Consider the following 13,875-nt stretch of genomic DNA (forward strand, 5'->3'; position numbering starts at 1 on the left):
TGGCCAGCCACCTGCAAAGAGAGTTCCATACTGATGCTCCCTGATTTCCGTTGCCAGTCTTTCCCCTTTCCTCACTCCCCATCTAGCAACAGTCATACTTCAAGGGCCAGCTTCTCTTCCTCCAATGAACTCGTGTCAGCTGGAAAATGGATATTTACTGAGTATCTTTCAAGTGCCAGTTACTATGCTAGGCCTTGGGGATACAAGGGATAAGAAAACAGACAAAAGCCCTGTTTTCATGAGAAATAAACATTAAACAAATTAGTAAAACATTTCTCAGGTAAGAAAATAAAACAACAAACAAATTAAAACAATGTCCCTTCCATTCTGGTGTCCACACTCAGGGTCTTCATATTTCTGGGATCCAAACACGGAGGATAAACCAAATTTCCCCTCCATCTAGTCAAGGTGATTGCAATCTGTAGAAAAGCATTTTGATCCCAAGAATGACAGCTTTTTACATTATTATACAGTTTGTTTTCTTATTTTTTCATATTTCCTCAGTAGAGAGTGAATACAGCCAAAATTCATGAAAACTTACACTGCTTAGCACCACTATAAGCCCAATATATATATGCACTAATTTACATAATTTTCAAAATTAACTCAGAGGGAGCTTTACTATTTTCTCCATTTTATAGTAAAGGCAAATAAAGCACAGAAAGGTTAAGTAATCAGCTCAAGGTCACACAGTAATAGCAGAATTAAGTAAGAATTCAGGCAATCTGATAGCCCATCCCAAACTTTTTATCACCCTCCCATTATTCCTTTCCATTCAGATAATTTGCATAATCACAGAGGTTCATTAAACTGATTTCCCCCAAACAATGGAGCAATGTTTCCTCAAGGATGCATTCTACTTCCTGCTTTGGAGCTGAGAGGAAACTATTGACAATTTCTCAGTTTCCCATCTTTTACCTCTGGAATTTCATCCCATAGTCAGGCTTAGCACATCCTGCCTCATCTCATGCTACCCTGAACTTCTCTTTTTCAGTTGTAGAAAACCTACCAGTCCTTTCACAGAAGCCAGACTGAGCCCCAAAGTTCCACTCCCATTGATTTCTGCCCTCTCTGTATTCATGTAACAATAACTGTCTATAGTAACACTCTTAGTCATTATATTCCCTACTTGATTTATAAGGAATGCACATGCATGGATCCCTAAAGTAAATCACACAATGTCTTGCATAGACTTGGTATTAAAAAAGAATTACTAATTGTTCAATTGATTGAGAGGGTTCTCAGGTCCTAGGAGATTATGTATTTTGCAGCAAGATTGGTAGCAAAGACAAATTTAGTTCTTGGTTTTGTTTTTATATAATTTAACATTAGGAAGTGTAAACATGCATTGAAATGTCATACTGTTCCCTGAACAGTACAATTATGTACAATTACTATATATTGATTAAAAAATTTAAGAAACTTATTTAAAAAAAGAAATTCAGGGGAAAAATCTGTGGATATTAGAGGTTAAATATCCCTAATGTATAAATCTGAAATCTGAAATGCTATGAAATTTGAAATTCTGTGCAAAGTCAGCACTCAAAAAGTTTTACATTTTGGAACATTTAGGATTTTGGATTTTTGGATTAAATGTGCAACTAGCAAATATTCCAAAACACAAAAAACTCTGAAATCTGAAATAGTTTCAGTGCCATATCAGATTAGGCATATACAATCTATATCAAAATATCATTCAATAAACATTAAATGTGCCAAGTCATTTTTCTCATTCTTCTAGGTATTAAGAAAGAACAAACTATCTATCCTTAACTCTATACCCAAGTTTCCATGCTTCCTTCTAGATTCAAATCCAAGATTATCATCCTTGTTCCTAAAACACAGAAACACATATTCTATTTTTTTTTTTTAAGAGAGAATGAGAGAGAGAGAGAATTTTTTAATATTTATTTTTTAGTTCTCGGCAGACACAACATCTTTGTTTGTATGTGGTGCTGAGGATCGAACCCAGGCCGCACGCATGCCAGGCGAGCGCACTACCACTTGAGCCACATCCCCAGCCCTGAAACACATATTCTAAACTTGCTCCTCTTCAAAGTCTCAACATTTCTTTCTTTTTTCTTTTTTTCTTTTTGGTACTGGGGATTGAACTCAGGAGGACTCAGCCACTTAGCCACATGCCCTGCCCTATTTTAGACACAGTACCTTTATTTTATATGGTGCTGAGGATTGAACCCAGAGCCTCACTAATAGCAAGGCAAGTGATCTACCACTGAGCTACACCCCCAGCCTCTCCCAGACCTATTTTGTATTTTATTTAGAGACAGGCTCTCACTGAGATGCTTAGTGCCTCTCTTTTGCTGAGGCTGGCTTAGAAATTCTTTTGCCTCAGCCTCCTCAGCTGTGGGGATTACAGGCGTGTGCTACTGCATCTGGTTTCAACATTTCTTGAAAGCTTCCCATCATCAATGGAACATATGTTAATCATATGTTTAAAAATAGAAATCTAAGTTTTACATTCACCTGATGAATGTAATGAGAGAGAGTACCAAGACAATTTGCTTCTCATTTCTTTTGCCAGCTTAATAATACCATCAGGGCAATTTTCTATGTTTACATGTAGCTTTTTTTATTAGCTATGGGTCGCTGCAGTTTTAATTTATTGTGTGATAAAGAGCTTACAATAATTTTCAGAACATTATTTTTTGAATTGAAGATTTTAAAGTAGAACAAATGAAGTAAAAATATTACTATGCTTTTCCTAATTCTAGATACATAAATGCAATGAAAAAATGTAACCAAATTAAATGCAAGTTGGAAAAGAGAACGCTTCATATAAATAATTGGTGGTAGAGATGTTTAGTTTCCTGCTTCAATTCCAATCCAGAATTAGTTTCTAAAATAAAATGCATGGAAAATCTTCTCACTTGAATCTAAATGCAACAAACATGAACTAGATATTTAGTTCCTTGTAACTTTCTATAAAAGTTCCACAACTGTTTTGCATAGATTATATTAGGGATTTCTGTGTGAGTGTGCCAGACAAATTCAGAGAAAGGCATCTTGGTGTTTGCTTTCTTCTGTTCTAAGCAAATTCAACATTTTACTTGAATTATTATGCAAAGTAAATATCTATAAATTAGTATTGAAATAGAAAAATATTAAGTTAAAAATAGTAGAAAGGCAATCTGAAAACCTATTTAAGACATTTCCCCTACACCATAACAATGGTATAAAACATTAACATGACGCTTGATAGGATCCACAATAAAATAAGAAAATGTCTGTTCATGGTTCTTTGTTGAAGGGTAGCACACACCAGTAGAATCCTAAAAAAGATAAACCTAAATTATTTAGTATACAATTACATTTAAATGATAATCAACATATTTGAATATTATATATTTTTTGTTAAAGCAACATGAAACATACACACATCCTTGACAATAAATTGGCAGTTAACTCATATTTTAAAATGTTGACCACATAATCTATTATGCTAGATGTATGTCTGTATTAAACATACATGCCTAATTCTTGTTCTTAAGGAATCTATAGTTCAAAAGGGAATTCCATCATTTTTTAAAAAGTGCTTTTAATATGCTAATATACAAAATTTTCTATTTAGCAGTTTTCTCCTATCTACATATATATTTTTCAAACATGATCTCTATGTGCCACATATTTCTTTTACGTTGTGCCCTAGCCCAGCATACAATATACAGTAAATATTTAATAAATATTAGCTAAGTGATTGAATGAAGATACTTAGAAACTGCTTTATGTGTAATATCTTTTGTATGATACTAAAATTCAAGTATCAGATTCTGTAATATAAAGACATTTATGGTACTCATTTATTTGCAGTACTCTTATTTATCTGTGTTCTTCTCCATGAAGTCACAGATTTAGCTCTATAATTAGTAGAGAAAATTAGATACAGACAATAGGAAGCATAGAAATAAGTTCAAAGTATTCTCCAAACAAAATCATACCTTATATCAACTTTTGACAAAACACTAAATATCACCCTTTTTTCACCTAGTCATAAATGTCCTAACTAACACACCATTTGTAGCAAGTCTATTAACAAGAAGTAACTAAATTATTTGGTTGTAAATTTTTGCTCAATACTTACATAGGCTGTGACTTTAAAGATAGAAGAAGTAATTTGTATTTTCTTGGTTTGAGGATGCTTTCGAACACTAGAAAAGAAAAAAGATACATTTAAAATATATAACAAGTTTATTTAAAAATAAAATTTAATTAAGATTAAAAAAAACCCACATAGATAGCCTACAGTGACAAAGAGCATCATAAGGATGTGGGCCAGAGTAAAAGGTCAAATCATGGGGTAGGTGGGATATAATGGCTGGTAGGACTACAGGAAATTGTGAATGGACTTGCAGGGCTCTGGATGCCAAGTAGGCAGTATAAAGTTTTGGGAAGCATACTCAGATCAAGAAATAGCCTTGAACTTTGAATTTGAGATATCAGTGATTGAAAGTCAAACCACTAATTTAAATCTCTTCTAGGTAAATGAAGATAGAACAAAAACTTCATGCAAATACATATTTGGATATATATTAGATGCATCTTGATTTCATGTTAAAAGAGTGATTTTTAAAATCAGATTATATGGCATTATCTCCAAATTGAAAGGACCTAATGGAATCAATTGTCTTGGATTCCAGACTGCAACTATGAGTTTACATAGAAACTTGACACTTAGGAAACAGATAAGGTGTTCTGATTATGCAGGTAAATAGACTGAAAAGAAAACTTGGTTTTGACTATTTGACAACATAGCTAATAAAGACATCTTAAAGCCATTAAAATTATATGTATTATTTATAAAATAAGGATTTTTATATTGCACTTTAATGATCCCTTTTGTTATTTAGGTATTATTTTGTTTTCAAATAGAACATGAAAATATAAAATATCCAACTAAAATGGTTCGAAAAGGTTGGCATCCGAGGCTTCATCCAAGAATGGACAAGGTCAACTAAATTGAAACAATAGAAAACCAAATTTTACAATTAGGTGTGTGGTCAATTTTCAGATGGTGAAATGACTACACCAGGTCACATAAACAATTATTGGATAAACAGGGATTTGTAAAAGTCAGATTGAAGTATAGATAGCTGTAAGGGATAGATAAAAACAGGCGAAAGAATTAAACAACCTAAATATAAATGCCAGTGGTACCACTGAGCTGTTATTTCACTTTGAACAAGATTAACCTCTCTGAAACTCAATTTTCTCAGATGTAAGCTGGACATATTATGGTTTCTTTTAGGATAAAAGAATTAAATGATATACATGAAGATAATGAATATAAAATAATATATATGAAAACTATATTATGAAAACTTTGTTAAATCTATTGCTAAATTATATCATATAAAAATAATTTTCTCTTGGTAGCTCTCTTTCAGTTACTCTCCCTGAAGATTACCTGTGGCAATATGAAGAGAGGAAACAAACTAGGGATTGAGGAAATAAACTACAGACATACATTTTATGTTGTCTACATACAGTATTCATACATATTTAAAATGCCTTAAAGTTTGCAAAATATTATTTAAAGGTCACATAACTTAGGCATTATTTTGCCAATTTTACAGACAGCAGAAGTAGAAAAGTTAAATGAAATGTTTAAGAAAATCCAACTATAAGCGACATTTCTGGGAACAAAATCCAGATGACTGGGAGATCCATTCCCTCTCTTCTATACATCTGCTGTTTATCCCATACCTATATACCCTCTAAATACATATGAATCAAAGGTATTATTCACATGTAATATGAGTAGGTAAAATTTAAAGGAAGATCCCCCTTTGCCTACTTTACCAGGTGAAAATATTGCTAACTGTCTACTACATATGTAAAAATAATGGAAACAGAGAGGGGACGAGCAGGAAGAACGTAGACTGTGTGGAAGGGGTGTGTGTATGTGTGAATCTGCATAGGCCTATAGATGACCAGACCCAGCCATTTTAGGGTTCCTGATTCCGAGGTGGTTTTCATCTCTACGAGATATTTCTTTCATAGTTAAACCCAGGAGTCATATGATTAAACTGATTTCCAAATATTTCTATAAATTGGGTCAAGGTAATTTTATTTTTCTAATGCCTAAGCTATACTACAAGATGAAGATGGCATTTAAAAATCTGTGCTTATCCAAGGATGACCATAACCACCATATATAAATATTCATATATACCCATAGCTAGGTGGCTAGCTCAAAATAAAGAACATATGCATAGTTATATCTAAAACAAAACAATATGGGGGTGGTATAATCATGGTATAATCATGTGTAAAATTTATTGAGTTATATGTATACTTACGATTTATTTTTATACATATTATTATTATACATATTATTACTATGTGTAAATTGTCTCCATAAATATATTATTTAAAAAATAAACTACCACTTGCACATTACTAGAAGTTGATTCCTAACAGAAATAAATCATATTATTCTATTTTATTTCTTATGCTAATAATATCTAAGAATTTCTAAATTAATTTTAAAAAAGTAAATTCATTATTACCTGTTCTATATCTATAAGGGGAGAAAAAAGGAAATGTAAAATAACAATCATTAGTGTCTTAAACTGTTTTACTAATAATTAACATTATATCACATCTTTGGGCTTCACTAACTCCCTCGTTAGATAATCATAAGTTCCTTTTTTTTTTTTTTTTTTTTTTGTGATGTTAACAATCAAACCCAGGGCCTTGTGCATACTAGCCAAGCTTAAAATTATATTCAACATCTATAGCTATATCTATATATGTATATGTAGATATAGATATATTGATCATATTAATGGTTTGGAATATCATTTCTGATAATTTCTGAGAATTTGTCTCATACTGACTCTAAACTTTAGGGTAAAAAGACTATATTGTAAGCAACACTGTTCATTTTAAAAAACAGGAAGCCCACTGCTTAACTAGCATCTGAAAGCCATAATCTCAGTTCAAATAATAAAATTTTATCTGGGAAGAATAATTGACTTGGGAGAACTCTCTCAAAACTTTGGTAAAAACATGTATTTAGGGGCTGGAATTGTGGCTGAGTGGTAGAGTACTTGCCTAGCATTCATGAGGAACTGGGTTCAATCCTCAGGTTCACATAAAAAATAATAAGTAACATAAAGGCATTGTGTCCATCTAAAAAACTAAAGCAATAACGACAACAACAACATGTATATATTTGAAATAATTACTTGCATATTAAATGGTTCTTAAGTATTACCTACTTGATTTAAAGAAACAATAACCTTCAAAAAGAAAGCATTTTTCAAAACACTTAAAAGACGTATTTTATAGGATCTGTGATAATAGATGAGGAAAAAAGTATTTAAAAAATATTTTATTCAGGCTGGGATTGTGGCTCAGTGGCAGAGCGCTTGCCTTGCATATGAAGCACTAGGACTGATCCTTAGCACCACATTAAAAAACAAATAAATAAATAAATAAATAAGAGGATTGTGTCCATATACAACTAAAAAAAAGATTTTTTTCTTTTGTTTGATTCAGAATTCCTAAAAATCACACTTCATAGTGTGCTCTTGACTTCCATAAACAAAGAATGGATTTTGCTGGAATATGTTATTTATAATGTTTATCTGCAAGGGCAGATTAGATCCTGTAAAGCAGCTGCTGCATGTTTCACTAGAAAGCTAGCAGAGGTCTTTCTAATGTATGCAAAACACCCAAAATTCAAGTAAATAAATGGGGAAAAAATACTTCTTTGTTAAATTAGCTTGGTCAGATGACTTAGTTGGATATGTGGCTCAGAATTCTGAAAAAGTACTAAAGATACTTCAAATCCCATCTTACATATTCCTTGATAACTACTATATCCACCCACTTTATCACTACCAATAGATGACAGGCCTTAATAGAATAACACAGCATTTAACCAAAATCAACATGACCAATATGAGGAAAGATGTATTTTATAGTACATATAGTGCATGTGAAAAACAAACTTTTAAGGAACTCAGATCAATTATCTAGTCAACTGCTTTGTACTGGCACCTAAATCATCTTTTTTTAAAAAATATTTTTATATGTAGATGGATGCAATACCTTTATTTATTTATTTTTGTGTGGTGCTGAGAATTGAACCCAGTGCCTCACATGTGGGAGGCAAGTGTTCTACCAATAAGCTACAAACCCAGCCCCTAAATCATCTTAAATAAGTAAATATTTAAACATAATTTTCTACTGAAGTGCTTTGAGAAGACCATTTCATTTCTCCTTGTTCAGCAAAGAAACTCATAAGTATGTTTAAACTTGCACCATTAGGAGAAATATTTAATGGTTCTCAAAAGCACTGCTCTACTTGGGCCAGTCTCTTTTCTAATCTCCTCTAGAATGACAGACTTGTTATGTATCACCTTTAAACTGGCAACAGAATGGTCCTCATAGACTTCATTCCATCAAGACTTCCCTGATGGCTCATACCCATACAATATCCTCTTTTGAACTTCTGGGGTATTACTTATAGTATAAAAAGTAGCAAACATTTGCTTATAAATAACTGAACACTTGGGGCTGGGGATGTGGCTCAAGCGGTAGCACACTCGCCTGGCATGCGTGCGGCCCAGGTTCGATCCTCAGTACCATATACAAACAAAAATGTTGTGTCTGCTGAAAACTAAAAAATAAATATTAAAAAATTCTCTCTCTCTCTCTCTTCAAAAAAAATAAAAATAAATAAATAAATAACTGAACACTTGATTACATAAATAATTTTACTTTAAAGATTTTAAACAATTCCTTTACTATTAAATGTAGTTTATTGCAATTTCTTAAGGTCAAGGACTATTTTGTTGTTCCTCTTGTAGCCTGTTAAGAGCCTAATAGAGTTCTGTGAATAATACTGATACTTGCTGATTACCTGATTAAATGATTCTACACTTACTTTTCTCGTAAGTTGTCATGAATTTTGACTGCTCACTTTATGAGTGGTCTTTACTCTTTTCTAGTCATACTTTTTCTTAGCCCCCAAAATGTAGACGAGAATCACAAGTAAGAATTCAGGAATGGGAATGTTGGGAAAAAAGCAGTTTCTGCAGTGTTGAAGACCTAAAATTATATCTGTTTCAAGTGTCTCCAACAGACCTTTGGTCTCCACAGCACAGGTAGTGAGGAATTCTACAAACCTCATATTGACAAAGGGATCCACCAAGGCACTGCAATGGTAATGGGGTACTTTTTGTGTGAGCATGTTGAGGGTACACTAGGTAAAGACTTCTGGTCTTTAATAGTACCAGAAGTGGTCTACAAGTTTTATACAAACTGTAAATTATTAGGACAGAAAATGTTTGATGTAGGCATGGATATACTTTTTCTGAAATTGTATTTCTAATGAATCTGTTTCAAAAATCTATGTAATGACACAACCTTTTCATTAAAATCAGATACGGATTATAGAAATATTTTTGTTTTTAACACCATATTAGAAATAAAAAAGTAAAATAAAATCATGTAGTTAGATATATGACACAGGGACTAAATATAGGAATTAACTTGTTGAGTAAAGGAACAATTAAGAATCTGATAAAAGTTAATTCTGTTATTTTCCTAGTGAAGTAAAATTATGTACCTAAACTCTAGAACGCTCTGCTTCTCATTTGTATCCAACTTGCCTATAAAGATGAACTAATACCTTCATAATTGAAAAAACCCTAACAAAGAACATTTACTTAGTTAAAATAAGAAATTTATAAAGTTTTAATCCTCATTTGATCTGCAGTAAAACAGAGGGAAACAAAGAAAGTCTATTAGAATTCCTAAAACCAACTATATAGCTTTGGGATGAATTTGAAAAGGTGAAGATCACACCTAAATGAAAATTCTTCTATTTCTTTAGAACAAAGGAAATAATTATTAGTCAAGTAAACTCAAAATCCTGAGGGATCTTTTGTGTGCCTTTGTCATTTAAAAGGAGGTGAGTCAGTGGGGGAAGCCTGGAAGATGGCAGTCCATAATAAGGGACAGAATGGGTGATTGGTCTAACTGAGGAAACAAACAAAAGAGATAGATGAAGAATGAGAGGACTTAGAATTAAAATGGAGAGAGAGCTGGGGATGTGGCTCAAGCGGTAGCCCTCTCGCCTGGCATGCCTGTGGCCCAGGTTCGATCCTCAGCACCATATACAAACAAAGATGTTGTGTCCACCTAAAAAAAATAAATATTAAAAAATTCTCTCTCTCTCTTTTAAAAAAGAATTAAAATAGAGAGAATTCTAGAAATCTTTCTAACTTGGAAAAAGGGGAGGTGATTACAAGAGTGGGTGAGGTAGTGCTATTTCTACACACTCTGGTGATTAATATGATGACAAGGAGGTAATACCATCATGATTACTTTTCTCTCTTTTTTCGAGACAGGGGTCTTACTTTGTTGTTCAGACTGTCCTCAATTCCTGGATTCAAGTGATCCTCCCACCTCAGCCTCCTAAGTAGCTGGGACTATAGTAATGTACCACCAAGTCTGGCTCCTACCATGGTAAACAAACCATTTGCTGTATTAACTAGAGATTTATGTATTGTGATCTAGCAACTTTACCTCACCAGATCCTTATAGATAAGTTTTGTTGTTTCCAGGTATGGATTAAGCACATCTTCATACTGACATAGGGATCCACCAAGGCAAAGATGTTTAAAAAGACAAAACAGGAACTCTTCTCTATCTGGTTGCCTGAATACTTCATATTTTTCAGAGTCTTCCACTAGCAAAACCTAAGATGATAAATTAATAGTAATGTAATATAACCCAGGATTTTAATTTTTAAGTTTTTAAACATATCAATTTACATATTTAAAAATAATCTTATTTATTTTTTGGTGCTGGGGCTCAAACCCAGGGCTTCACTCATGCTACGCAAGCACTCTCTGACAACTGAGCTACACAACTCTGGTCCAATATTAAACTTACTTTAAGAACCAATCCTGAGGCAATTGGAGAGAATATATTTGTGATCTGCACTTATTTTGCCTCCATTTTTTCATTAGGTCCTAATATTGGATTAAAGGAATACATAAAATTTTAAAATATAGAAGCCAAGTCTTCCTTTATTCTAATTTTTATTTTTAGTAATTATTTTAGTGCTATAGTATTTTTGGTGTTAAGTCACTTCAAATCTTATTAGGAAATAAACTAAAGCATAAATGAGAAAACTGCTCCATTCCATAAAGTGTTTCACCTTTGTTTCTATCCAGAGGCTAAACATCAATGGTCATTTTCTAAGCATTCTCTTTTAGAGATGGGTTCTTGTTATGGTACCCAGGCTGATTTTTAACTCAAGGGTTCATGTGATTCTTTGGCCTTAGTCTCTTGAGTAGCTGGGATTAGTGTCTGGATCACTACTTTATCACTACTTTCTTTATATCCCCAGCAGGTACTCCAATTTTGAGCCTGTCAGGTGTTGGAGCTTCATATCCACCTTTCCTTTTCCTGGTCCCTCTAATAAGATTCTTTTTACACATCATATCTGTACATTGACTCTTAATCTCCTGAGACCTTGCTACCACTTTCAGAAAACAATTTGACTAGGTCTGATATCAAGGATTTTTTTTTAATATCATTGAGCATTATAGAAAACATGCATTTACTGACTATAGGTGATGAATGTAAGCTATAAAAGAAGGTGAAAATTGTAAGTAAATAACACATTTTAAAGAATTGTTTATATCCGACCTACTTTTAAGAAGAATGTGAAATAGCTAACAATAAAACATAGATACAGCTGGGTGTGGTGGCACATGTCTGTAATCCCAACTACTTAGGAGACTGAAGCCAGAGGATCACAAGTTTGAGGTTAACCTGGGCAACTTAGCAAGACCCTGTTTTAAAATAAAATAAAAGAAAGAGGCTGGAGATAATGCTTAGAGGTAGATTACTTTCCTAGCATGCAAGGGGCCCTAAGCTCAATCCCCAGTATTGCATCAAAATAAACAAAACAAAAAAAATTTAAACATAAATACAATAAGACCAAAGTAATGAAAGACAAAAATTTGTTTAAAAAAACCTCAAAAAAAGTGGGACAAAAACTCTTTTATATATAAAGAACTCTAGTGGATAAAGCTTTAAAAGTCATGTATAATACTTAACACTATAAGAAAATATGATGAGTTATATAAGAATAACTGTCTAGTAGCAAGAATTACATTTAATTAAGATAATTAATTAAGCTTATTTACAACCTCTAAGGAAAACACAAGGTCATCGTATAAGAGCTATTTAAAGAATAATAAACTCTATGGTGTTGTCCATATTCAGTTTATTTATAATGACTGATGAAAGCCAAGGTTATGTATAATAAAAGGGAAGGAGAAGTAATTCATGGTTTATTGTCTCTGGGCATGCTACATGTAACACTTATACTTTTCCACTTCCTAACTTACTCCTTTCTTCCTTCCCTATAAATAAATGATGTAATATTAAAGCTTTTGTTTATAGTTACTTGAAGATCTGAGTACTAGGGTGAACAAAGCAATTAGGAGTTAACACATTCCCCCTCCACTGCATTCTGGTGATTGAGTCTAGGAGTACTCTGCCACTGAGCTATATTCCAACCCCTTTTTATTTCATTTTGAGACAAGTTCCCACTAAGTTGTCCAGACTGGCTTGGAACTTGCAATCCTCCTGTTTTGACCTTCCAAGTTGTTGACATTACAAGTATGTGCCACTGCACCTAGTAATTAATAAGTGTTTATAATGAGCACTGTCATACACTGTACTGATTAGACTGCATAATTTTAAAATATGACAACTAAAAAATTTTGGAATGAATATTAAAAACATTATATGACTGTTCTCTCTTCTATTTTTTTATATACAGTTCTCTGGCTGTACAGCCCTGAGATGGCAGATATGCAATGGTTAACATTGCATATCTGAGTCATAGTCAGGAAAGAGGCTATTATTAGTGCTTACATTACAGTGTGCCAATAGAATATGTATAGTCGTACAATGTGTGTGGAGGAACTTTTTAATTCAAGCTAAAACTGGAAATAATAATTATTATATTATTACTAATAATTATTAATACATTATTATTATAATTATCATTATTTTCAGCCAGAAAGTAACCAATTAAAAGACCTTCCCTTGAGCTGGGGATATAGCTCAGTTGGTAGAGTGCTTGCCTCACATGTACAAGGCCCCAGCACTACTTAAAAAACAAACAAACAAACAAAAAAAACTTCTCTATTGCCATGGAGTGGCAAAGAACATAAGAGCAAAATACATAGGCAATTAGCAAGAAAATACTGAGTTCTAGCACTTTAAGAATAAGGGTGCTTGACATTCCTGGCAATAAATATGACAGATAGTAGGCAGTTTTGCAGAGTATTACATTGGAAAAACAAATCCTCCTTTAAAAGTTCATTCATTGATGAGGTCCTTTCTATAGAAGTGATGGTAAATTCTCTGAAATTAGAGGTAAGGATTTTATGCCAGAATGGAATGATGGAAGAGGGAAGAAGGGAGAAAGAGAGCTGAGATTATCAGTATTCAAAAGGAGGGAAACCCAAACCAAACATTTCCTAAATGGTAATTTCCAGTTCTTAGTAAAATAGAAATTAATGTCAATCCCCAATGTATTTATTTCATATTAGATATAAGCATACTTCATTTCAACAAGTTAATTTCATTTCTGTCTTAAGCTAAGTTAGAAGGTTCTTTTTGGTGCATTCTAGTGTAGATTAATGTATAGCTGGGCTGGATACCTCTCTTTCCCCTACAGCGAAGATTTCTGTGTTCAGAATTGTAAATTAGCAGCTGCCCTAGTTCATTCCAATCTGGATTTGTAATATATTAGATTTGTATAATCTCCCTTTTCTCTGTTTTTTAAATTTTTTTTTTAGTTGTCAATGGACC

General features: G+C 32.8%; 1 protein-coding gene across 4 annotated transcripts in view; it reads right to left on the reverse strand.

The window, feature by feature from the left end:
• Positions 1–1,953: 1,953 nt before the first annotated feature.
• Cfap300 (cilia and flagella associated protein 300) overlaps positions 1,954–13,875 on the reverse strand; it is a 31,556-nt gene continuing 19,634 nt past the window's right edge. The window contains exons 5-7 of one of the 4 annotated variants that reach the window (XM_076843837.2): positions 10,561–10,733; positions 4,100–4,166; positions 1,954–3,290 (exon numbers count right to left, since the gene is read on the reverse strand). In XM_076843837.2, the coding sequence (XP_076699952.1) occupies positions 3,162–3,290; positions 4,100–4,166; positions 10,561–10,733 (369 nt within the window). In that variant the 3' untranslated portion in view covers positions 1,954–3,161. The remainder of the gene's footprint in view (positions 3,291–4,099; positions 4,167–10,560; positions 10,734–13,875) is intronic. The other 3 variants (XM_076843840.1, XM_076843839.2, XM_076843838.1) reach the window with 3 other exon arrangements.

This window comes from Callospermophilus lateralis, chromosome 2 (genome assembly GCF_048772815.1).
Source record: "Callospermophilus lateralis isolate mCalLat2 chromosome 2, mCalLat2.hap1, whole genome shotgun sequence".
Lineage (NCBI taxonomy): Eukaryota > Metazoa > Chordata > Mammalia > Rodentia > Sciuridae > Callospermophilus > Callospermophilus lateralis.